This window comes from Microcaecilia unicolor, chromosome 3 (assembly GCF_901765095.1).
Source record: "Microcaecilia unicolor chromosome 3, aMicUni1.1, whole genome shotgun sequence".
Taxonomy (NCBI): Eukaryota; Metazoa; Chordata; class Amphibia; order Gymnophiona; family Siphonopidae; genus Microcaecilia; species Microcaecilia unicolor.
The window spans coordinates 122,010,387-122,037,498 of NC_044033.1; the positions used below are offsets into that span (position 1 = coordinate 122,010,387).

General features: G+C 43.3%; 1 protein-coding gene across 2 annotated transcripts in view; it reads left to right on the plus strand.

The window, feature by feature from the left end:
• The window catches only part of LOC115465677 (serine palmitoyltransferase 3-like), a 402,751-nt gene that overhangs the window by 323,000 nt on the left and 52,639 nt on the right, over nucleotides 1-27,112 (plus strand). For both annotated transcript variants that reach the window (XM_030196335.1, XM_030196334.1), the window contains 2 exons: nucleotides 500-719; nucleotides 14,273-14,399. In XM_030196335.1, coding sequence (XP_030052195.1) covers nucleotides 500-719; nucleotides 14,273-14,399 — 347 coding nt within the window. The remainder of the gene's footprint in view (nucleotides 1-499; nucleotides 720-14,272; nucleotides 14,400-27,112) is intronic.

Consider the following 27,112-nt stretch of genomic DNA (forward strand, 5'->3'; position numbering starts at 1 on the left):
ATAGCCTGAAAACCTGACTGGATAGGTGCCTTTTGAAAATCACTGTTAAAGGTTATATTGTTTTTGGGTGATTACATTGTTTCTGTGACCCATAAGATTATAATTTTTGAGTTATGGCTACTTGCACACATACAAGTTAGGCAAAGTGCATAACATTCCTCAGTGTACATACTTTTATGTGCATTTCTCTATAACATTTCTAGGATAGATTTAGATTGGGGGAGACATCACTGGTGTAATTTTATTTTTTCAGAACTACATGTGATGTTATGGCCAGAAAAAGTAAATACAGAAAAAACAGGTGCAAATATGTAGAGCTACTTTTCCCTACCTGACTGACTTCAAAGTATTTCCATGTATTTTCCCTTTGAAAATTGGGGCATAATCCATAAGTAAAAGTATCCACAGGTTTTGCACCTACCTGCAGTGTTGAAAATTATCCTACCGGTTTATAGTTCATAACTATTAAACCCAGGATTTTTTTTTTTCTGCTATCCAGTATGGAAGGTTCAATTGTGCGGCTGCCCGAGGTTGTGGCCTTGAAAAAGAAGTACAAAGCCTACCTCTATTTGGATGAAGCTCACAGCATTGGTGCAGTGGGGCCAACAGGCCGAGGTGTAGTGGAATACTTTGGGATGGATCCTGCAGACATTGATGTATTGATGGGAACTTTAACCAAAAGCTTTGGTGCATGTGGAGGTTATATAGCTGGGAAGAAGGTAAGCATAAATCTTCTTGTACTTGTTAAATGTTAGTTTAAAAAATTCAAACGTACTGCTTACTGCATTGTACTTTTTGGAGGCACCAAAACTAGCAAAGTTATTGTCTAAAACATGCTGCCTCCCCATTCCTCATTGAATTTTGGATTTTAAACATGTTAGTCCTTCGTGGAAGCCTGGTATTATTTGTTTGGTATAGCCATAACATAACTGTCAGGGTCATAACCACTGCTCTGTGAAAATTTCCCCAGTGCCTTTTTGTTTCCTAAAAGAAAACAAATGGGGAAAGCATGCGTATCAAGGCTCATGGAAATCTTTCCAACCTGTGTGTGTGTTTTTTTGGGTGGGTGTATCTCTGTTTTATGGTCTGTGTATAACTGTTTTGAGCTATGGAATTAGTTAGGGTGGTCTGCAGGGGCTAGTTTGAGGGAGGGGCATTTTACAGGATAGAGCAGTTGGGGTAGTTTTTGAGAATAGATGGTGAGACAGTTGTGAAAAGGTAGGTTTTGAGAGTTTCAGGGTGGTGGGGTAGTTGCAGATGATAGATTTTGGGGGTGGGGAAGTTGCAGGGGAAGAAGTTTGCAGGCTGATGGGATAGTTACAGGCACTGTTCCCCCTAAACTGAGTGGGAGTCTTCCAAGTACAGCCCTGCCAGTGGGGTGTGATGTTTCACTATAACTTTTTCAATATTGAGGGACAGGCAAGCTGTGCAGGACTCCAGGGAACCTGTCTGTCTGTGATGATTGAAAACACAATACTGAAGCACCACCCTCCATTGGCAGCAGTGCAGTTGGAGGAGGGCCCCTCAGCTTAGAGGGAACAGTGGTTGCAGGGCGTAATTTGGGGGGAGGGCAGTTGGCAAGGTGGTGGAGCAGTTAGAGGGGTGGCTTTGGGGGATAAGGGCAGTTTGCAGTGTGGTGGGAGAGTGTAAAGGGATAGTGTTTGCGGTGGGGCAGTTTTGCAGGGTGGTGGGGCTGTTATAACTGGATAGATTTGAAAGAAGGAGCAGTTTGGGGAGGAGGTTGGAGAGTAGAAAGCAGGGAGAGGTTTGAAAGGAGGAATTCCTTAACTATTATTTTGCCCTGTTTGCAAGTTTCTATGCTACAGAAACTGCAAGTCTGAACCATTTTTGGAGAGGGGGATAGGCTCATTTCTCTGGAGCACTTGGTCTGATTTGTCTCATCTTTTAACTTGGTGTTCCTATTTATGGGTTCTTCCCACATGCCAAGTTTCATCCGATTCCGTTGCATTTTGGAAAATTTATTTTGCCCCTGGACAGACAGACTGTGAGAGGTGACTGTTTAACCTGTGAAAGCTGTGTCTGGGACAAGCTACTTCCATCTCAACCTTGTGGGCAAGTACACACAATTACCACAATTGCGTTGCAAAGGACATCAACTTGTTAAAACCATAGCTCCCCTTTTCTTTGAACTATATGAGGAATGAAAAATCTCTCCCCATGCATATCTCCTTAATTTTTCCCCTTCTGATAAATTCAGCTTGGTCTCTTGCAATAGCGCAGTATTCACCTTTTCATTACTTAAGTATTTCAACTTTTTATATTTTATATCATTATTTAGCCCCCCCACCACCCCATGTTCTATGATATGAATCTATAAGGTTCATTTTCTATTCCTAGTATTAATCTGTTCCAGGGGTTCCCCCCAGTATTTCTTCCCTCTAAGATGACTTCAATATCTGCCTTCCAGCCTCCTCTCCCCACCCCTCAATTCCCCATTATTTCTACCATCCAATCCAGCCCATCCTTCCCCTCCTCCCCCCATTTCCCCACTTCATTCCCAATACCATCAGCTCTTCAACTATCATACCTCCTCCAACACATTCATGCACCCAAACTTGTCTCACTTCTCATACATTCACACCCCTCATCCCCAATCACCCATAGCCCCCTCCCACATATTAGTCCCCTCCAGTTCTTTAACCCTCTCAAGAGGTCTGTTATTCACCGTCCATAATTTTTCCAAATCAGCATTTAATTCTTATCTCCGTACTGGTTTCCACTCTTCCAGTGTCCCTAGGGGCTGACACGTTACTTGACACACTTGCAGTGTCATGCTCTGAGTTTTTCACCCTCTGTTCTTATTCATCTGTACTGTCCAAAATCACAAGTGTTTACTTCATTAAGACTCAAATTTGCCAGAATTGGTCATGAGTAATTCCAGCCTTATTTCTTTGAATACCCCTAAGCTCTTTGTTGGACCTAGCACCAACATGCTTCTTTCGTCATAGCTTCTCTAGTGTTGGCCGCTTCCTTTGTGTGTGCCCCCCCCCCCCCCCCCAAGCATTTCTGCTGGAGCGTGTAGTCAAGGAACTTTAAAAGAGGCAACAATGTCTTTCTGAAAGTTTGAAATTCAGTGCTTTCCCTCCTCCCTGATCACCAATTTCACCAAGTACTAAAACCTTACCTTGATTCCTCTTTCTTGCAGAACTTGTGTATCCTTTAATAGTTCCCTCTTTCCTTGCACTGTCTTTGTACTTAAATCTATTTATTCTCAAAACATACATACCCGTAGCTGGCATACACAGTGCAGCACATTTTCCACTTCCTGGAACTGAAGTAACTTCACTGTGACTGGTCTTGTAGGTATTCCCAGGCTTGGATGGGCACACAGCTTCCTGCGTGCCCGTTGTATCTCATACTGTGCCATTGTTGAGTGTCTCGATAACACTGAGTTAACAGCTTTCACACATAGTTTGTCATACATATCCCCATCTTCATTGCCTTTGGGGATTGCAAAAATTCCCAAATTTCGATTCTCTCCCATTTTCTTGGTCCTCAAGTCTGTGAGCCACTCAGTTCAATTTTGCAGTGCCTTTTACTCCAGTTGTTATGTCTTCTGGGCCTCTTCCACTATGTGCACTTGCTCTTCTACCTCCTTAGTGCAGTTATTACCCATCTCCATGCAAGTGATCAGAGCTTCTACTATTCATTATTTTATGGCCCGTCTCCTGTAATACTGCCGTTAGCAGTTTGGGTGTTCTGGCACTTCACTTGGTGACCTAGCTACGTTAGCATCTTTCCCCATGGTTCGCTTTGTGGACTTGACTTTACAGGCTGCAGTTGTCTTGGGTATTTTAGGCATACTTCTCTCTTGGGCTACACAACTCTGTACTCAGCATCATCAATCAACCTTTATTATTTTGAGGATCTTGGCAGTGAAAATCTTCAGGAAGGGTAAAGGGATTAGTGGGTGGTGCTTACCCACATCCACTAAGCGTGGTTGCTGAACCCGTAGTCACCTCTTGTTAATTTTTGATAACAGAGGCTACACAATTGTCAGCAGTTCTAGAACTCCAATGCCAAGGGTTTCTACTTTTCCATTTTCTGTACCAATGGGATAAAAATCATAAAAATAACTCAGCATTGGAAGGACCAAGTTCGAGGGTTATTTTAAAAGCCTTATTCGCAATTTCCATGTGGAAATGGCATTCATTTACAAATAGTTTTAGGAAGGGCTCAATTTACACCTGGATGTAAACTTCAGGAGGTGTGTTGGAAACATTGTTTAGCCGTGATCTGAGAGGGTCAAAAGTCTACATGTGTATTCCATATTTTATAAAGGGAGCCTAATATTTCTATGTGGGGATTTACAACTGCTCCCCTGGAAAATATAGGTTTTTAAAAAAAGTGCTTGCTTTGGCCAGCCTTTTATAGGAGGATTAAGGGAGAGAGAGACCCTCCTTAATCCCAAGTTATTTCCCACTCCAAGTTAATAATAATAGAGTGTGGCCTCTATATATAGCATTCACACATACAGGTTTGCAAAATAGCTGACATATATGTGCAAGTTTCAAAATACACCTTGCACATATTAAGTGTCAGCATTTATATGTATAAGTTGTCAAGTTTTCTTTCATTGATTTTTGGCTGCTTCTGCTGCACTTGCCAGCAAATACATGTGCACGCCTGCAGGTATTTTAGAAAAGGCCCTAATACGACATATACTTTTCTAAAATTCCACCAGAACTGAGCACATTCTGACCTGGATGTCTAAATTATGGTGACTACTTTCTGTGTAGAATGGGGCTCTATTTGTCATAACATGAGAGTTTCCATTGTAGTCCCCTTCATGTGTTTCTTTAATTTGTTTTGTACCCTGGTCCCTCTCCTTCCTCTTCTTCTTTATTTTTATTTTTAATAAAGTTATTTACAAAGCTGCCAAGTCCCAGGAATGAAACATTTTGACAATTCCTAGCTAAAACATGCATCCCAAGGTATAGAGGTGGCTGTAGTCCCTGATTCTACCCATTGAAACCAGTGCTGCAAGTCCCATAATGTGCCAGGATAAGGTGGTCAGAAATCCAATACTGGCCTAATATTTCCTCCTGGAATTGGATAATTTGATAGTTCCACACTTACGACCTGATTATTTATTTATTTATTTATTTATTTATCTATCTATTTGTTACATTTGTATCCCACATTTTCCCACCTATTTGCAGGCTCAATGTGGCTTACATAGTACTGTAAAGGCGTTCGTCAATTCCAGTATGAACAAATACAGTAATGTTGTGGTAGAATAAGGTTCATGTGTACAGACACATTAGGGAATCGTGGAGAGGAAGAGAATCGTAGAGAGGAAGAGTTATTATATGTCCATTACGAGCTTTGGTTTCGTTGTGTTGCAGGGTACAGGCATTTAAGTTGGGTCGGTAGGGTATGCCTTTTTGAACAGGTTAGTTTTTAATGATTTCCAGAAATTTAGGTGGTCATAAGTTGTTTTCATGGCTTTTGGTAATGTGTTCCATAGTTGTGTGCTTATGTAGGAAAAGCTGGATGTATAGGTTGATTTGTATTGGAGTCCTTTGCAGCTTGGGTAGTGGAGATTTAGGTATGTTCGTGTTGATCCTGTTGTGTTTCTGGTTGGTAGGTCTATGAGGTCTGTTATGTATCCCGGCGCTTCACCGTAGATAATTTTATGAACCAGGGTGCAGATTTTGAAAGCAATACATTCTTTGATTGGGAGCCAGTGCAGTTTTTCTCTGAGGGGTTTGGTGCTTTCGAATCGCGTTTTTCCAAATATAAGCCTGGCTGCCGTATTTTGAGCGGTCTGAAGTTTCTTTATACTTTGTTCTTTGCATCCTGCATAAATTCCATTGCAGTAGTCTGCATGGCTTAGTACCATTGATTGTATCAAGTTGCGAAATGTTTCCCTCGGAAAGAATGGTTTCAGGCGTTTGAGTTTCCACATTGAGTGGAACATTTTCTTTGTTGTAGATTTCACTTGGTTCTCTAGTGTGAGGTTACGGTCGATTGTAACGCCGAGAATTTTCAGGCTGTCTGAGATAGGGAGGGTATAATCTGGGGTGTTAATGTTTTTGGGTTTGTTCGTATTGTATTGGGATGAGAGGATGAGACAGTGTGTTTTTTCTGTGTTGAGTTTTAGTTGAAATGCGTTTGCCCATGAGTCCATGATATTCAAGCTGAGCTTGATTTCGTTGGTGATTTCTGTCAGATCACGTTTGTAAGGAATGTATATTATGACATTGTCTGCATAGATGAAAGGATTAAGGCCTTGGTTGGATAAGGATTTGGCTAGTGGAGTCATCATTAGGTTGAAAAGGATCGGTGATAGTGGTGATCCTTGAGGTACTCCGCATTCTGCTTTCCACGGTGATGATATATTTGAGCTTGATTTTACTTGATATGTTCTAGTGGTTAGGAAACCCTTGATCCAACTAAGTATGTGTCCGCCAATCCCGAAGTAATCTAGGAGTCTTGGTAGTGTTTTATGGTTTACCATGTCGAACGCGCTGGACATGTCGAATTGGAGGAGAAGTATGCTTTTACCTGTTGCTATTTCTTGCTTGAATTTGGCTAGGAGGGTAATTAGTACTGTTTCAGTGCTATGGAGGGGGCGAAATCCTGATTGTGATTCATGTAATATTGTGAATTTGTTTATGTAATCAGTAAGTTGTTTGGTTACCATGCTTTCCATCAGTTTGACCACCAGTGGGGTTGATGCTACTGGGCGGTAGTTAGTGATTTCGTTTGATTTTTTTCTTGGGATCTTTTAGTATTGCGGTGAGTAGGATGTTGCCATTTTCCTTAGGGAAGAGACCTTGTTGAAGCATGTAGTTTGTGGGATGTAAGGTCTGCTATGAAGTGGTGGTGGGCGTATTTTATTAGGTAGCTGGGGCAGGTATCCAATTTACAGCAAGAGTTGGAGAACCTATTAATCACCTGGGTGACTTTCCGCGGTGAGGAGAGCGAAGTTTGACCAGGTTCGGTCCGCTGGGTATTCACCAGGAGTTGCGTCCAAGCCAGTTATGAAATTTTCGATATCCGTGTTGTCCTGAGGTTGCGTGTTACGTAGGTTTGCAATTTTTTCATTGAAGTATTTAGCAAGGTTGTCTGCAGATGGGATGTCTGTATTGGTTGTGGTAACCAAGGTGATGTCTAGTAGTTTGTTCACGAGTTGGTATAATTTCTTCGTGTTTTTGTAATCTGGCCCTATTTTAGTTTTATAGTATGACCTTTTGGTTTGTCTTATTGCGTATTTGTATTTTCTTTGTATTTGTTTCCATGCGTTGAGTGTATGTTCGTCTTTTATTTTTTTCCAAGCTTGTTCGAGTTTCCTGGATTGTGTTTTTATTTTTTTTCAGTTCTTCGTTGAACCACAGTATCAAGTTATGCCTACGTGAGGTTCTTGTTCATAAGGGTGCTATTTGTCCAGTATGCTTCTGCATCTTTTATCCCATTCTGAGAGGTAGTATATGGAGACTGTTTGTGCTGTCCATTCGTTTTTGTATATCTGTTGCCAGAATGTTTCCGAGTCTATTTGGCCTCTTGTGCTGTAGGTTGTGTGTTCTTGTATATGTTGTGAACCCTTTTTCCGCCATTTTAGGGATAGGTTTAGTTTGTAGTGGTCAGTCCATGGTGTTTCTGTCCATTTAATTTCTGTTATTATAAAGTTCTGGTCTGTGGACAGATTGTGTGAGATGAGGTCGAGTGTGTACCCTTTGACATGGGTTGCTTGCATGTGTGGCCATTTAAGATTCCATGAGTGGAGGAATTCCGTGCATTCTCGTGCGTTGGTAGAGTTTGGGTCTTCTAGGTGGAGGTTAATGTCTCCTAATACTAATATATTGGAGTTGGTTTCACAAATGTTTGAAATGAAGTCCATGAAGTTGGTCTGGCCTTTGTTCCAATTACCTAGAGGTCTGTAAAACAAGACACAATTCACATGATCACGTAGGGTTTTGTTGTGGATTCTGATTGAGGCAATTTCAAGTTGAGGTGTTATGGACTCGGCAGTGGTTTCGGTGGTAAAGTGGGACCGATAGATTAGTGCTATGCCTCCGCGCCTCTTTTCTTTTCTGGTCCAGTGTGTGATTTTGTATCCAGGAGGGCATAGGTCTAGGATTATAGGGTCCTTTTGGTCATGGATCCAAGTTTCAATGAGGAAGAGTAGGTCGAGGCTTTCTGACATGATCCAGTCTGTTAGTATTGCTGTTTTATTTACAGCGGATCTGGCGTTGACGTAGCCCTCTTGGATTGTTTGGAATGGGTCTTCTATATTTGGTGTTAAGTGGACTTTTGTTAGTTGCTGTTTCTTTGTTGTGGTGAGTTTGTTTGGGCCCTTCTTTCCCTTCTGTTGTGGTTGTTCACATGTAAGTGTTCTTCCTTTGTTTAGGTTGTTAACAGTTTGGTGAGGTGTAGTGTATTTGATCAATCTATGATGATTGTGTAGTATGGGTATGATGTTGTTTTCTGCAAGTGGGGTGGTTAGTGTTAAGTGGATCAGTGTTAGGGAGTAGATTATTAGGAGTAGTTTGAGGGTATTCATTATGGTATATATTTCCTGTGGTTACTATTAAGACCGTGTTGCCCCAATCTGCTCTCCTCACTAGCCTGCCTTCTCCGATTGATCAAATGCAGTGCAAAAGGCTCCTTCTCAGGCATGCCCGTCCTGCTGAAGGTGTCTTCAGTTCACTAGCAATTATTCAGTTTTTACTTTGGTTTTTACTGTCAGGCCTTTCAAGCCTTGTCAGTTGTAAAGTCTCAATATCTTGAAATATAATAGGCATTTTACTCAGGGTCTGGTGATCAGACGCGTTGCCCAGGGCACAGATACTCCGCAATCCTGGGAGCTGTGTCTATGTTGGAGATAGACACCAGAGGGGGACAGCAGCCTCAGGCTGCTGCTACTGCTTTGCTCTGAGCCCCTAGGAGCCTGTCTCCGGGGCCTCCTCCGCGTTGCCCCTTCTCCTCTTGTCACTGCTGCTGCGCTCTGGTCTCGGTGCTGTCGACTGAGCCCTCGGCGGCCTTGGTGGTTCCCTCACGCCTCCATAACTCCCATGCTCCTGGGGCAGCTCCACCAGACAGTGCTCCCCTTTCCTGCTGCCGTCTGAGGAACTGGCAGGCGGGCGAGGAGGCAGAACTGGGCGCATGACCGCTTCCACACAGCCCGTGCGGTCCCCCGTGGGAGAGGCTCGATCATCTCTCCCTACTCTGGGTGGGCGGGTAGATGAAGAGGCAGAGTCAGGTGCATGGTCACTGTCCCGTGAGCCTCGTGCAGTTCCCCGTGGGGAGAGGTTCAGATGCCTCTCCCTGCTCCGAGGGCAACAGCGGTGCCGTTCACCGGACCTGCACGGGCTCCCTGAGTGCCATCTCCTGCCTCGTGCGGTCCCCCGTGGGGGGGGGATTCAGACTGGTGCCCGATTAACTCAGCACAAGTTAGGGCAGCTGTTTTGCTTAACTTTATGCAATTGCTTAGATGATAAGTGCAGGCTTGGAATTACTGTAGGCAGTGGAGAGGGGAAGAGGAGATTGTCTGAGAGGTTCAGGAATTTGTAAGACAAAAAGAGGCGTCATTGACCATAACCATACCTTGGAATGTAGCCAGGGGAAATGCTTGGTAATTTGGTTTTTAAAGTCCAGTATCTAATATTTAACAGTCACTTCTGTTCATCAAAGACATGCAGTAGATGGATGTGTTTTCCCAAAGTTGCACAGTTGGAGAAACCCTTAGGGAATCCAGCAATAATGAGCGGGTAAGGGACAGTGAGGGAGGAGCTTCTACCTCACACTCAGTGGCATTATAGAACATCTGTAGAATTTCCTACAGATATTCAACCCATAATTCCTCAGAGCTGGGCCAAAAGAACTTGAACAGGAAGGTGTATATAAATATCTAGGAGTGGAGGAAGGAACGACTATCGATAGAGACACAAGATCAGATAGTTAAAAGTTATATTGAAGAGTGCATCAATATAACTTTTAATCCTGTCTGATGTTGTGTCTCATCATCATAGGATAAGATATAAGGCATTAATCAACTGGTAATTCCTGCACTTTCATACAGCTTTGGATTTGTAGCGTGACCTCTTAAATATATTGAAAAACTGGATATACAAATGAGAAAATCCCTCTATTCTCTGAGGTCATTTATAAGAATCAGTGTATACCAACTCTCCAAGCTGAAATAGGAATGGGTCTCATAGAAATAGATTATACCTATCGAGTTACTATCATAGGCCGTCAGACTTACTTAAGAACGTCATCAGATCCAAATGCACAAAAGTTGTTGAAATATGAAAGTAAACGTCTAGCATCCATATTAAACTAGAACAATTCCAATGAGGAGAAGAAGGAATGAAAGAGAATCCATTTGTACCCAAAAGGAAAGAAGCAATAGAATTTACGAAGGACGAGAAAAAAAACACTTCAAGAAATTAGATCAGCAAATGAGGAAAACAAGTTGCACATACATAAGTACTGAAGGAAATATGATGAGTTTTTCCATGGACTATTCATTGATCAAAACTGGACTCATTAATGGTTAAAACATAAGTCGAGCAGTTGATCATTGCAGCCCAGGACAACAGTTTATATGCAGATTGTATGTTACATAATAACATACATTAAGTCCAGTTCTCACTTCCTTACAATGTATTGGAATTTAATTATAGGTACTTGTTAAATGAATTGTAAGTGCCCATTTACAATTCATTTTGAAAGATGCAACAAGAGTAAGATATTAGTATCAAATATTTTCTTATTCACATGAAAGGAAGGAGCTGTCCAAATAGAAACACCTGCCTCTGTGAAATACAGAAATAGATCTTTGCAAGATAAGGCCTGCAATTCAGAAATTCTGTGCACAGAAAAAAAAACCCTACAAAAATCCCGTCTTCAGAGGCTCAAAGGGAGAAAATGCTAACTCTCTAAGAACTAAGGGGCTGTTTTACTCAAGTGAGGTAAATTTTGCATTTACTGCACAACTAATGCTAACATTACCATGCAAAGCCTATGCAATAAATGTAGGCGAAGGCACATCCAGCAACTGCCCTGCATTTTGTAAACCACCCTGACCTGTTTGTCAGAAAGGGCAGTATAGCAAATTTTTAATAAACATCAAAGCACAATGACTATGGGGAACTGCAGAACAGCCTTGCTCTACTTGACAACTGGGCATATTAAATGACAGAGGAGCTTTAATGTTGGCAAGAGTAAAGTGGTGTACATAAGGAAAAGGCATCCTAATTGCTGTGTTCTATATTGGGTGTTGTAACAAATACAGAAGAAACCTGTCTTCGCGAAAAACAGTAATCAAAAAACAGCGAAGATGACACAGATGAACAAAAAAAAACGAAAAAAGAAAAAAAATAATAATAAGAAAAGGGAAAATTACAAAATATGTGTTAAAAAAGAAAAACTTAAAAAAGGAAAAGGAACTGAGGTATAAAAATCAAAAAAAAGAAGAAAAAGTGGACAACACAAGTAAAATGAATAAAAAAATGAATCAATTTATTAAGGTGATATGACTCGACACAGCTGTGTTTCGGCCCAACTGGCCTGCGTCAGGAGTCTAAATGAAACAAATCATATTTAATTTACAACATATCAATTTTTTACAAAAATTAAAATAATTACATATAAAATAATAACATATATAATGAGAAACAAAGAACAGATGTACTACTATTAATGGTCTATTACTCTATGATATATAGTAGGGAATTTAATTAAATACAATCAGAGATACATAGATAAAATGCATATTTATAAGAAACTAGAAAAAATTTTTTATTTTATTTATAAATGTATTTCATAATATCACCGCAAATTATGTGTGATAGATAAAATAAAATTTGTGTGATTGACATTATTTTTATTAGTTCTTTCTTCTTTTTTTAAATATGCATTTTATCTGTGTAGCTTCGGCTGTTTGTATATCGTATTCAATTAGGTCTTTGCTTAAAACAATGTACCAAAAAACAATAGACTGTTGATATTAGAACACCTGCTTTTCATTCTTACTATATATTCATTTATCTTTTAATGGTAGTTTAAGGTTAGAAATTATAGAAAATTATTAATTTAATTTTAAAGACATAATTTGCGGTGATATTATGAAATACATTTATAAATAAAATAAAAAAATTTTTCTAGTTTCTTATAAATATGCATTTTATCTATGTATCTCTGATTTTATTTAATTAAATTCCCTACTATATATCATAGAGTAATAGACCATTAATAGTAGTACATCTGTTCTTTGTTTCTCATTATATATGTTATTATTTTATATGTAATTATTTTAATTTTTGTAAAAAATTGATATGTTGTAAATTAAATATGATTTGTTTCATTTAGACTCCTGACGCAGGCCAGTTGGGCCGAAACACAGCTGTGTCGAGTCATATCACCTTAATAAATTGATTCATTTTTTTATTCATTTTACTTGTGTCGTCCACTTTTTCTTCTTTTTTTTGATTTTTATACCTCAGTTCCTTTTCCTTTTTTAAGTTTTTCTTTTTTAACACATATTTTGTAATTTTCCCTTTTCTTATTATTATTTTTTTTCTATATTGGGTGTTGCCACTAAAGAAAAAGGTCTTGGAATAACAGTGGACAGTAAGGGGATAAATATATAAAGGATTTTTATATTAGATTTTGTTTGTTTTCTTTAATAAACTTGCCCAACCACCTTTTCCCAATTAAGCAGCAAGGCAGTGTACATGCTAAAAATATTATTGTTAGTATTACTTTTTCATAGAGTCGGGTTTGCGTCTTTGGATTTTAGTGAATCTCATTGTATGCGATTTTTGTCAGTGGGTTAGATCACTGTGTGAGTATTGTAATTCCCAGATAATTTTGAACTGGGTTTCTGTTTAGTTATGATCCACCCTGAACTAAGTGGGTAGAGGCGGAATAAAAGATATGAAGGCATGTGTAGTACAATGTGGTAGTTTTTTGTACTTACCAAGCATTAGGAACAAAATTAATGTGCAGTCAGTGCAAAGCCTGTGCAGTACATGTTGGGTTATGGTCAGCACCTGCCCCGCATTTACCACACAGGCAGACATAAGAGGACACCAAAATTTAGATGCCAAGAATGTGTGTAAATGATCAGAATATCGGCATTCACACACACACATGTTGTGTATATACTTGTGTACGTGCCAGTATTCCTGCTATGTGCTATCCTATGGCAACCTAGGTGCGAGCATTCACACCAGTTCTATGACTGGTATAAGTGGCTGTTCCTAAATTATAGGTGTGTAGTTGCACTGTTACACTAGAAAGTAGGCACCTACTTTCCTTTATACTATAGGATTCAGATAGATTTCTTTTTTTATTCCTAAGAAATAGGACCTCATTTTGTAGAATTTTCCTTTTATCCCCTGGGCCCATGCCACATGTTTTGACAGATAGTGCAGGCGCTTCCATTCTATCTACTAATGCTAAAACAATGGAACAACCCTGATCTCCAGTGCAGCTTCTTGATTGCGACCCACCACATGATGCACATCCCAGACCCCCATCACCCCACAAGCCAGCATCCCCATCCACCCCCTACCCCACCACTCCAAATCCCATGACACTTACCCTCTGATATTCCTGGTGGTTTAGTACCAAGGTGGGTACAATTCTGTATGCTCCTGCCCCATGTGGCTGCATGTTCAAAATGGGAGCTTTGACTTCCAGCTTGGTAGTGTGTGGTTTTATAAAAGTCCCTTTCCACAAGTAAAACAGGCTTTATATGCACATAATCTTAATAAAATGACCCTATACCTTGAAATCTTCAGCTCAATGTGCAGCAGCAGTCAAGAAAGCCAATAGACTATTAGTTACTATTCAGAAAGGAACAGAAAGGAAACTGAGAATATCATACTGCCAATCTACTGTATAGTTGTAACTGTATCCCCAGTTACGGAGAATTTTAGATGACATATCTCACTAAGAGTGCTGTAGTAATTGAGTAGACAGTAAACAGAATGAGTGAATAAATGATAGCTAATGTCCATGCATAGGTTCCTTGGCAAGTGGATTGGTTAATAAAATAGAATATGAAATTTAGAAAACAATATATTTGTAATTTTGTACAGTGATCTTTATTCCCTAAATTGCTATGTATAGAATAGTATGTGGCTGTACTGAGGGTTTATGAAGCCTAAATTCCTGCAGACATATGACTATGTTTTTCATTGTCATCTTCGCTGTCTCTGTTTGCCACATGTTATAGAAAACACAGAAGTTGATTCAGTCAATTAGCAAGGTTTTTTTTTCCCTTTCTTTTAAGAAACTTGTGGACTATTTACGAACTCACTCGCACAGTGCTGTTTATGGCACATCCATGTCCCCGCCTGTGGCAGAGCAGATCATTAGGGTGATGAAATGCCTTATGGGACGGGATGGAACAACCATTGGTAAGACGGCATTCGTTCATTGTCTACTGGAACTCCTTTAAATGTCATTCATGAGTGTAACCTTTTATTGAACGCTTTCAGATCTAATGGTGCCGTGGCTGACACTTGTGCTATAATTACCCAGGCAGACTGTGAGCTTATTGGAGGAAAGATTCTTTCCTTGTCACAAACAGCAGATGAATCCAGGAACTGGTGGGTTGTGTCCATCTACCAGCAGATGGAGATAGAGATAACAGAACTCTTGGGAGTAAAGCAGACAGCCAGCCCCTCTATCAGTTAGTATATCTCTGTCTCCAGCAGGTGGATGGATGGCTTCTCTCCAGCTCCTGGATTCAAGGCCACTGAGGGCTAGATGCACTAATCAGTCGTTAGAGCCCTTCCCTTACAGATTCCCTTAGCGAATCGGTAAGGAACGTGCATGCATCAAGGAATAGGAATGCAAATGAGCTGCTCATTGTAGCTCACTTGCATTCTCTATTCCATCATTAAACAGCCAATCGGCCGGTGGAGCATGCCCAGAGCAGCCAAGCGTTATGCCAAGAACGTCCTTTATGGACGTCCTTCACTATAAAAAAAACTCCCTCTAAAAAGATGTTCTTTTTACAGGCTACAAGCTAATGTACAGTTCAGAGGCAAGAGTATAAAAACTAACCTGACGATACGGAGGAGCCTTCCAGCCCAGAAAATCGGGACGTGAGAGGACACAAATCAAAACTTTTTGGACGTCCCTCCCTCCAAGTCTCTCTTAGCCAATCACAGTGTTTAGCTGATACTGGTAACAGCTAAATGCGCTGGGATTGGCTGAGAGAGACCTGGAGCTGATCAGTTATGCTATTACTTACTTGTTCTGGAGTGCTGTATTTTGTTATGCTGTTTTAAAAAAGTGGAAAAAAAAATCCAAATGCTTGTCTTTTTTTTAAACAAAACTATTAATGGGATTTGAACCCGCCACCTCTGGATTACCAGACCGGTGCTCTAACCACTTGGCTACACCTGTAGTTGCTTGGATGACCCTACCTTACTTCCAGGTCTCTCAACTGAGTAAAGCACGGCCAAAAAGGACGTTTTTATTATTCCAGGTTGAATGATGTCCAAAAAAGAGCTTGCAGCATCGGAGCCTGTTTGATTTCTTTTTTTTTTTTTAATAAAGCTTCCCTTCAAAAAAAAAAAAAGTCCATTTTGGGTGCCCCCCCCCCCCCCCCCCCGGGCAATAATAAAATGTGCTTTTTGGCAGTGCTTCACTCAGCTGAGAGACCTGGAAGTAAGGGAGGGACATCCAAGCAAGTAGAGTTGTAGCTGAGTGGTTAGAGCACCAGTCTTGTAATGCAGAGGTGGCGGGTTCAAATCCCACTAATAGTTTTGTTTAAAAAAAAAAAAGGACGAGCCCTTGGATTTTTTCCCACTTTTTTAAGTTGTATGAAGTCTTTATTGAACATTTATCAAAACAGCATCGGAGCCTGTTTGATTTTTTTTTATTTTAATATAGTGAAGAATGTCCATAAAGGACGCTCCTGACGAGCACTTGCCTGTCTCCCCCCCCCCCCCCCCCCCCCCCCCCCCCCCCCCCCCCCCCCGATATATATATATATTTTTTTTTTTACATTTTAATAATTTTTCCAATCCCACGTAGCCCCAATAAGAGGTACAGACCTCTCGTTAGATTTTCCAGCGTTTTCCAGCGTTAAGGCAATCGGAAAAGGTTAGTGCATCTCATTACAATAGGGTTTCTACACAATTTGCTCATCTGCATTCCGTTTTCGTTAGCTGCATGCCAGGGTTTACTACTTGCTCGTTAAGGGTTCGTTAAATTTAGTGCATCTGGCCCTGAGAGTGCTCCTGGGCCGCTGGCCAGTTGAGCTGGGAGGGGATGTCTGACTGAAGATCCGCTTTGGAGACATACCTTACTGCAAGGTCCCTGCCTCACCCTGTACTCTTTGCTGACAGGTTTTCAATTCTTTCTTGTTTGCTCTCTCCTTCCCTCCTCACTAAAAAAAAAAAAAAAGAGAAATTTGTTGAGCGCTGAGGAGAATTGCTTCTGTCTGCCTGACTTCTGCTGCTGTTAGAGCCAGAGTAGTTTCCCTTGGCTCCTGCTGTCCGATTTGACGCTGCAGGGGGATTCAGCTGGTAAGTGCCGGCTTCAGGGGTTTTTTTCCTCACGGCAGATTGGCTTGGCGGCGGAAATGGTAAAACGCTGTTCCCGCTGTGGGAAGCGGTGCTCAGCGGCGGGAATTTGCAGCGCCGAGTGCTCTGAGGTACCTGGGGCAGAGGGCTCTTCCTCCATCGGGGAGACTGCTTTTTCCCGCGCTGAGGCACGTGGTTCACGTGCCATTTTGCCCAGCACTATTGAAGCGGTTCCAGTAGCGTTTCCTGATCTCCTGCCTTCTCCTTCGGTTGGGGCATTATCGGGGGGGGGGGGGGGGGGTCGGAAATGCAGCCTGCGGCTTCCATTGCCCCGGGGGAATTTTTTTTCTCCAGAATTTATTTTATTGATGCATCAGGCATTTGTGATGAAGCAGGCCCTCCCCCTTTCTTCCTCAGGTCTCTCCTCTGAACCCTTGTCAGTTCTTGGAACCCAGAATGATATTTTGGGACCCCTGACGGATGATGGGGCGGCTCTTAAGAGGAGAAGGATCTCTCATGGTACTCAGGAGGGGTCATTGGCCCTAGGGTCAGCAGCTCCATCGGTTGTGGCCTCTTCTGAGGGGTCCTGGAGACAGGCAGTGGGGGAGGACATTGAGGAGCTTGACCTTCTTCAGGATCAGGTGGATGATTCATCTTCGGTGCGACTTTTCCACAAAGATGAATTATCATCCTTCATTTCGCAAGCTTTAGAAGCTTTAAATATTGAAGACCCAGATGTTGCGGCTGCACAGTCTGTGAATCCTAAGATGACCAGCACTAGGCGTCTAGCTAGGGCCTTTCCAGTGCATGAGGCCATTGATGAGTTGATTTCTGCTCAGTGGAAGGATCCAGATAGCGCTCTGAGGGTTTCCAAGGCCATGTCTCATCTTTATCCGGTCACGTCGGAGCAATTGGAGCAATTTGCCCTACCGAAGGTGGATGCCCTTGTGACTGCGGTCACTAAAAAGACTGCTAGTTGAGGGTGGAGTACCACTCAAGGACATGCAAGATAGACGTCTGGAAGCATTTCTGAAGCATTCCTTTGAGGTAGCTTCGTTGACTCTGCAGGCTTCCATTCATAGTTCCTATGCGGCTAGAGCTTGTCTGAGGCTCCACTCCGGACAGGAGTCTCCTCAGGAATCAGAGAGTTCCGGGGCTCCGGCTTTTGCTCAAATGGGGATAGGGCTGGCTTATTTAGCAGACGCCCTTTATGACTTAGTTCGCTCTTCGGCCAAGCTTATGGCTTTGGCTGTCTCCTCTCGGAGGATGTTATGGCTCCGTCATTGGTCGGCTGCTGCTACTACTACTACTTAACATTTCTAAAGCGCTACTAGGGTTACGCAGCGCTGTACAATTCAACACAGAAGGACAGTCCCTGCTCAAAGAGCTTACAATCTAAAGGACAAATGTACAGTCAGTCATGTAGGGGTAGTCAAATTGGGGCAGTCTAGATTTCCTGAAAGGTATAAAGGTTAGGTGCCGAAAGCAACATTGAAGAGGTGGGCTTTGAGCAAGTATTTGAAGATGGGTAGGGAGGGGGCTTGGTGTAAGGGCTCAGGAAGTTTATTCCAAGCATAGGGTGAGGCGAGGCAGAAAGGGCGGAGCCTGGAGTTGGCGGTGGTGGAGAAGGGTACTGAGAGAAGGGATTTGTCCTGTGAGCGGAGGTTTTGGGCGGGAACGTAAGGGGAGATGAGGGTAGAGAGGTAATGAGGGGCTGCAGACTGAGTGCATTTGTAGGTAAGGAGAAGCTTGAACTGTATGCGGTATCTGATCGGAAGCCAGTGAAGTGACCTGAGGAGAGGGGTGATATGAGTATATCGGTTCAGGCGGAATATAAGACGTGCAGCAGAGTTCTGAACGGATTGAAGGGGGGATAGATAGTTAAGTGGGAGGCCAGAGAGGAGTAGGTTGCAGTAGTCAAGGCGAGAGGTGTTGAGAGCGTGGATGAGAGTTCGGGTGGTGTGCTCAAAGAGGAAAAGGCGAATTTTGCTGATGTTAAAGAGAAAGAAGCGACAGGTCTTGGCTGTCTGCTTGATATGCGCAGAGAAGGAGAGGGAGGAATCGAAGATGACTCCGAGGTTGCGGGCGGATGAGACAGGGAGGATGAGGGAGGCTGACATGGCTTCCAAACAGCGTCTTATTCGTCTGCCTTTTCGAGATAAACTGTTGTTTGGAGAAGACTTGTAGAAAATTGTTAAGGATTTGGGGGACTCCAAATCCCAGCATCTCCCTGAAGATAAGCCTAGGACTGCTTCCAGACAGGGATCGACTAAATCCCATTTTCAGGATGTGTGCCGTTATCGCCCAGGTCGAACTTCTGGCTCCTTTCAGCGTTCCAGTTTCCAGCAAAGATCTTCCTTTCGCAATGAAAAGCAAGCTGCGGGAGCCCCCAGTTGACAGGAAGCTGCTCCTCGCACATCACAATGATGGGGTGCTGGCCTAGTCTGGGGCGCAGAAGATAGGGGGGCGCCTTTCTCTGTTTCTCCCAGAGTAGGTCAAGATAACTTCAGACCAATGGGTACTAGACGTGCTGAGGGATGGATACAAACTGGAATTCAATGCACCCGTCACAGAATTTTTTCTGGAGTCTCGATATGGAACACAGTCAAAGCAGGTAGTGGTTCTAGCCACATTGCGAGAACTTCTAAGGCTGGGAGCCATAGTGCCCGTCTCTCCTCCCGAATTGCGCAAAGGCCGCTATTCCATTTACTTTGTAGTACCAAAGAAAGGCAGAACTTTTCACCCGGTTCTCGATTTAAGGGTCGTAAACAAGTTTCTGCGAGTTCGTCATTTTCGCATGGAGACATTACGAGCCGTTATTGCGGCGGTTCAGCCAGGAGAGTTCTTGACGGCGCTAGACCTCAAAGAAGCTTACCTGCACATTCCAATTTGGCAACCGCATCAGCGGTTCCTCAGGTTTGCAATTTTGTGTTGTCACTTCCAGTTTCGAGCTCTTCCCTTTGGCCTGGCCACGGCGCCATGCACCTTTTCAAAGGTCATGGTGGTGGTGGCAGCCTTCTTGCGGAAGGAGAGAATTCGGGTTCATCCTTACCTCGACGACTGGTTGTTTCGAGCCTCCTTTCCACAGGAGAGTCGGACTGCTACCTCCAGAGTGTTTTCACTTCTTCAGTCATTGGGATGGGTTATCAACATGGACAACTGTGTCCGACTCAGACCTTGGAATACCTGGGTGTACTGTTCGACACAAAGGTAGGGAAGGTCTTCCTTCCCAATGGCCAGAGAGTGAAACTGGTGGCACAGGTGCACACCTTGCTACAGATGCCTCGCCCCCCAGGTTTGGGACTTTGTTCAAGTCCTGGGGTCTATGGCGGCTACCCTAGAAGTGGTGCCATGGGCGAGGGCTCACAGGCGGCCTCTGCAGTTCTTTCTTCTGAGCAGATGGTCTCCAACGTCTCTGGACTATCATTGCCATCTGCCCTGGACAGAAGCGGCCAGGGGCAGCATGTCTTGGTGGATCTGCCCGACCACGTTGCAGAAGGGCATGCCGTTAGCCTCCCTGAATTGGGTGGTAGTCGTGATGGATGCCAGTCGGGGAGCTCATTGTCTACACAGAGTGACTTAGGGGACTTGGACCCCTGTCGAGGCGGGGTGGTCCATAAATCATTTGGAATTGAGAGCGGTAGTGAATGCCTTGGCCGAATTCCAGGATCTCCTACAAGGGAGACCTGTTCGGGTGTTGTTGGACAATTCAACGACGGTAGCTTACATCAATCGGCAAGGAGGGACTCGCAGCGTGTTTCTAGTGGTGGAGGCATCTTGTTTCATGGAGTGGGCGGAGACTCATGTTCTTTGCCTATCAGCGGCTCACATTGCGGGCCAGTCCAATGTCCAGGCGGATTTCCTCAGTTGAACTCTGTTGGATGCGGCGGAGTGGGCGCTTTCGGTGGCGGCATTCGGACTGATTTCTCGTTGTTGGGGAGCTCCGGTGATGGACCTCATGGCCACGTTCAGAATGCCAAGGTGCCCAGATTCTTTTCCCGGAGAAGACAGCCTGACTCTGCAGGAATCGATGCCCTACTGCAGCCATGGCCAAACCAGGGACTACTCTATGTGTTTCCTCCTTGGCCTCTGATAGGAAGGGTTCTTCATCGCATACGTCGTCATCGCAGGCTCATGGTCCTGGTGCCTCCAGACTGGACCCGACGGCCGTGGTACGCAGGCCTTGTTTGCTTACTGCACAACACTTCTCTGGGACTTCCGATAACTCCAGACCTACTGTGCCAGGGCCCTGTTCAGATGGAAAATCCCTCCCGCTTTGGTCTTATGGTCTGGCTGTTGAAAGGAACCGATTGAGAAATAAAGGGTTTTCGGAACCTGTGATTACCACGCTTCTAGCACGGAAACGGTCCACTTCGTATGCTTAAGCCCAAGTATGGAGAATCCTTTCTTCGTGGTGTGAGCAGAAGACCGGTTCTCCCTTTCTGGCTTCGATTTCAGTGATATTAGATTTCCTCCAGGAAGGCCTTTCTAAGGGTCTTGCATATAACTCTCTGCGAGTGCTAATAACAGCTCTAGCTTGCTTTCGAGGTCGAGTAGCCGGATTCTCCTTAGCAGCTTACCCGGATGTGGCTCATTTTTTTACAAGGAGTCCTTCATCTACGTCCGCTAATTCGGCAGCCTTGTCCTTCTTGGCGGCTAAACCTGGTGCTCAGTGCATTGCAGGGGCCTCCCTTTGAATTTTTACGAAAGGCAGCAGATAAGGACCTTACACGTAAAGCTGTCTTTTTGGTGGCATTTTCCTCAGCTTGGCGTATTTCCGAACTGCAGGCCTTGTCTTGTAGAGATCCCTTTTTGCAGTTTTCAGATTCGGGGGTCTCGATTCGGACGGTTCCTTCCTTTCTTCCAAAGGTTGTTTCAGAATTCCATCTCAATCAGACTCTGTTTCTCCCATCGTTTAGGAAAGAGGATTTTCCAGGGGAGTTTGCATCCTTTTGGCTGTTGGATGTCCGAAGGGTGCTTTTGCATTACCTTCAGGTCACCAATGGTTTTCGGAAATCGGACCACCTCTTTGTCCTTCTTTCGGGGCTGCGGAAAGGTGAGGCGACCTCCAAGCCTCTATAGCATGTTGGATTAATGAGACCATTGCGTCAGCGTATTTGTCGCAAGGTCGAGAGCCACCCTTGGCTCTACGAGCTCATTGTACTCGAGCACAGGCGACATCCTGGGTGAAGACCTCTACTCTTCATGTGGATGAAATTTGTTGAGCAGCTACTTGGGTGTCTCAACATACTTTTGTTAAACACTATCGTTTGGATGTCGCCTCCACGGAAGATGCGCGTTTTGGGGCTCAGGTCTTGGCGTGGGGGATGTTGGCTTCCCGCACTTCTTAGGGTAGGCTTTGGTACATCCCACCAGTTCCTGGATTCATCTGCTGTTTGTGACAAGGAAGGTAAAATTAGGTCTTACCTGATAATTTTCTTTCCTTTAGCAACAGCAGATGAATCCAGGATCCCTGCCGTTAGCTGACTATTTTTTCCACTGCTCTACTCTTTTTTTTTTTCTAATGCGGATTCAGTCAGATATGAGAGAGAAATAAATAACAAGAAGAATCTCTGCTTCGGCAGATTTTGTTGCCGCTTCCGTTCCATAGTTGCAGTTTTTCTAGCTGGTTCGCTTTTATTATAGTGAGGATGGGTTTTACGTTAAAATTGAGTTGATTGGCCTACTTCTACTACTACTTTCGAAAGACATGTACTAACTGATAGAGGGGCTGGCTGTCTGCTTTACTCCCAAGAGTTCTGTTATCTCTGTCTCCACCTGCTGGTAGATGGACACAACCCACCAGTTCCTGGATTCATCTTCTGTTGCTAAAGGAAAAAAAATTATCAGGTAAGACCTAATTTTACCTTCTTACTGCTTTTATGTAATTTGTTCTTCAGTGCTTTGGATTAGGAACCACAGAAACATAAAAGTAACTAAATGGAGCTGGAGACAGCCCTCAGCCATCTACAAATTCCCTGAGATATCTGCAAGGCTCCTGTTTCCTACTGTCAGCCTGGTCCTGGAAGCACATCTAACTGGTACAATTTTCTGAATAGCCACAATGATTGTTCATATGAGAGATTTAAATATACTGAGCCAATTCAGCTTGAACCTAATCAACTAGGTATTTGGTTGAATATTCTCTAAATCTAGCCAAATGTTGACCAGCCAGAACCAGCTAGATTTAGGGGGCCTTTTACTAAAGTGTGCTAATGAATTAGTATGCTTGAAGTGCCATGCAGCCCATAGGTATACAGTGGGCTGCACGGCATTTTGTGTGCACTAAATCTGTTAGTAATGGAATGGTTCACCTAGTTAAGCATACCCAGTTAGCTCTAAAAATAAGCACTAACAGGTTAAGTTAAAATAATTAAAAACAAAAGATTGTGATCTGGATCTCCACCTCATCCAAAACATCAGTGGGGCAAGTAACACTGTCCTTCTCATTTCTTCCTGTCCCCAAGACAAAAAAAAGGTAGGGCTGAGTAGCTTATAGATCTCTCTACTCTCCTCCCCGATTGCAAGCCTGTGAGGATGGTGCCAGGCAATCCCTCACTCTTTTCCCCCTTCTGAAATAGAATAACATTCCGTGGTGCCCCATAGCCCACCTCCCAGACTCACCCTAGTAGCTCTCATGGTGAGCCAATAGGGCATACTCTTCTTTCATGATGCCTTGTGTTCCAGCGTTGTTCTGACAACACTGGTATTTATTGATATGGAGAGGCAGGATAGACCTCCAGATTTTGGCCTGCTCTTGCAGCAACTAGATTTGGTCTGTTGAATAAGGAGGGTTAATGCTGAAAACTATCTAATTTCCACCTCCTCCCCCGCCACCCCCACTCCAGGCCCACCAAGATTTCTATCCAGCTAAATTTAGATACCCAGTAAAACTTAAGAGGTTACATTTAGCTGGTCAGCCAGTTTTCAAAAGCTTTGATCTAACTGGCAGTTAAGATCCCTTTGAAGTTTGAGCTTACAGTCTCAAATGTATGGCATTATATTTCATGCATTATACATCATACCAGATGTCCTGAAAACCAGACTGAATAAGTGTATTTTCAAGACCAGATTTAGAAACCACACTCCTGTACTGTGCGTAGTCGGTGGTAGAGAGAACCATTGCCTTTGACTGTATTAACACTGGCCTGGCTATTTCAGAAGATGTAGGAGGAGAATTGATTACACATTATCCCTATTTAGACAATCCAGGAATCCAGTTCTGTCAGATACTTATAAACCACCAGTGCTGGACCTAATCATTGTACTGCCGTTTTCCCACACATCAGTTACTTAGTTTTTCCTCCACATTTACACAGCTAGGGTTCTACAGGGTTATTTCAGAAATTAATAGGATCAAGTTGGAGCCCTTTCTAAATATCTGTTTCAATTTATTTGTTTCAGTGCAGAAGGATAGAACCTTTTTTCAGTTTCTTAATAACCTTCTATTTTTGTCCCCCTTTTTGACCTCTAAGATACCAGTTGTGCTATTTGCACAGTTAATGCCATTATCAATTAAATTGACTGAGTGTTTGAGAACTGCCAGCCGAGCTCCAGCTTTTGAAATGCCATCTGGTGCAATGCAGGCACCACCTCCGATTACCAGCTTAGGCCCCATTCCCTAACTGAGAGAGAAATACATAAAACTTAATTAGGCCAGTAGCATAAGGTGTATCTTTTTTTTATTATCATTGAACAGTTTTTAATTAACCCTTTAGTGTCCAGTGTTCCTGTAATAAGCCATATGAGAACAGATTGATGGGAGCATTGGACACTATAGGGTTAAACAGAGCAGTACAACACAGAAAACACGTAATAATCAAGTGTGCCAAACTATGCAAAAGTTATACCAACACTCTTCGGCATAAGACAAAAGAAAAGCCTGGCACTGCAAAAGATGCTCAAACCCCAAATTCCCCTAACAACCCACCCCCCACCCGAGGCAAGCACAGTAAAGCTATACAACTGTCAGTATAAGCAACAACCAAAAACAAATTATTGCCCTCCCCTTCCTCCAGGTGATAAATGGCTCCCAGACTTTGAGGAAATTTTGCATTTTGTTTCGTTGTAAGGCAGTCAGTTTAGACATGCGACAGACAAAGTCCACTTTCACCAGTAATTGCTGACTCGTAGGTGTACGGACTTGCTTCCAGGCTGCCGCCAAAGCAGTTCGACCAGCTGTAAGGATATGGAAGGCCAACTTATAAAATTTGCCCAGCAGCCCAGGGTATAATGTGTTGCAATCCACAGCCCGTCAATGGTGACAATAGGAACCCAAGGATCTCCGTGGAGGAGTGGCCTAGTGTTTAGAGTGGTGGACTTTGGTCCTGGGGAACTGGGTTCAATTCCCACTGCAGGCACAGGCAGCTCCTTGTGACTCTGGGCAAGTCACTTAACCCTCCATTGCCCCAGGTACAAATAAGTACCTAAGCCGCATTGAGCCTGCCATGAGTGGGAAAGCGTGGGGTACAAATTTTAAAAAAAATACCGTTGTCCAGTAATGATGAGCCGGGGGGGGGGGGGGCAGTGCCACCAGATATGCAAGAAGGATCCATGGTCCCCACAGTCCTACTAGCAAAGGTCAGAAGCGGTTGGGTACATTACATGTAAACAATCCAGGTTGAGATACCACATGTACAGCATTTTGTAATCATTTCTACCATGTTACTGGCCACTGACACTTCTTCTACTACTACTTATCATTTCTATATTGCTACTACACGTATGCAGTGCTGTACACTGAACATGTAAGAGACAGTCCCTACTTGGCAGAGCTTATAATCTAATCAAGACAGATAAACAGGACAAATAAGGGATAAGGGAATTACTTATGGTCGGAATTATAAAACAGACATGGGTACTGAACATGTGAGTAGGAGTTAGGAGTTAAAAGCCGCCTCAAAAAGGTGGGCTTTTAGCTTAGATTTGAAGATGGCCAGAGCTGGAACTTGGCATACTGATTCAGAAAGTCTATTCCAGGCGTATGGTGCAGCAAAATAAAAGGAATGGAGTCTGCAGTGGAGAAGAAGGGTATAGATAGGAGAGATTTACCCAATGAACAGAGTTCCCGGGGAGGAGTATAGGGAGAGATAAGTGGAGAGGTACTGAGGAGCTGCAGAGTGAATGCATTTGTAAGTCAATAAGAGGAATTTGAATTGTATGCAGAAATGGATAGGGAGCTAGTGAAGTGATTTGAAGAGAGCGCTAACATGAGCATAGCAACACTGGCAGAATATAAATCGTGCAGCAGAGTTTTGAACAGATTGAAGGGGAGAGATGGCTTAATGGGAGACCTGTGAGAATGAAGTTGCAGTACTCTAAGCGAAAGGTGATGAGTGTGGAATCTCTTAAAAGTTGCTCCCGTTCATGAGTAGTGTACCCTCTCCCCAGAGCACTCTCCCACTTGTGAATATATTTAATAGGAGGAGCCTCCTGTTGAATCAGAGCTCTATAGAAGTGAGAAATGCAACCCCTTCCACTACTGCCATTCATTACCCACTTGTAATCTGTCCCTAAGAGGGATATTGGCTACCCGGTTTCAGTATCAAAGTCACTCCTGCCAACCTCCACAAGTGGGGAAATTCATCTCCATGCTGCAAGCAATTAAACATTCGTGTTGGGGGTTTCACTAAAAGCCCCCAGAAACACTTGTAAAATCGGTTAGTGAACCAATCAAGGCTCGGAAGTTCACCAAGAGGTACTAATTTAATAGCCATTAAGATTTCGTCCTCCCTGATGGGTGCTGACAGGGTGACCGTCTTAGCAGGTGTTAAGCTAGGCAGAGCTGCCCGGGCCAAGTAATCATCCAAAACGACCTCCTCCACTATAGTTTCATGTGTATGTTGGGTTTTATAAAATTGAGTAAATACCTCACTAATTTGACAAGGATGCCTATGCTCCATGCCCAATGAGTCTTGAGTCATGGAAATGTGGTTCCTGACTTTCCGTCATTTCAATTTATGAACCAGTAGCCAGCTGGTTTTATTATTAGTCTCAAAGTATTTCTGCTGCAATGTCTACGTTGTTCAGCAATCTCCTCAAGCTCCAGGTTGTGAAGAACACCCCTAGTGGCCTCCAATTGTGCTAGTAGCCCTCTAGACCCCCTTCCCTCCTTATGTTGTGTTTCTAACTGGCCCAAAGTTTGCGGCGATAAGCCCCCAGAGAGATAACCCACCATCTCAGAGCAGCTTTCAAGCCTTCCTAAAAAGACCTAGGAGAAATATCTGGCTGATCATTAAATTCAATATATTCTTTAAGGGCTACATCCAAATGCGTTACGTTCTGCGGGTCTAACTAGAGGCCATCATCAAACCTCCAATACCAAGTGACATAAGCCACGACAGCCTCCTGAACTGAAAACCAAACTGGGGCATGGTTGGACCACAAATGAGGTTCAGTGACAGCCTCTCGAACCCACAGCAGAACCAACTTATCAACCCCCCCAAAATCAGTTCTGGAGTGAATATCATGTACCCCCAAATAATAGATTTAGTCCCACCAGTGCAGATAAAAATGGCGCCAAGGGTTGATCAAATCCCATTTAGAGAATAAAACTTTGAATTGCTTCCTATCTGCGTGACCATAATGGACAG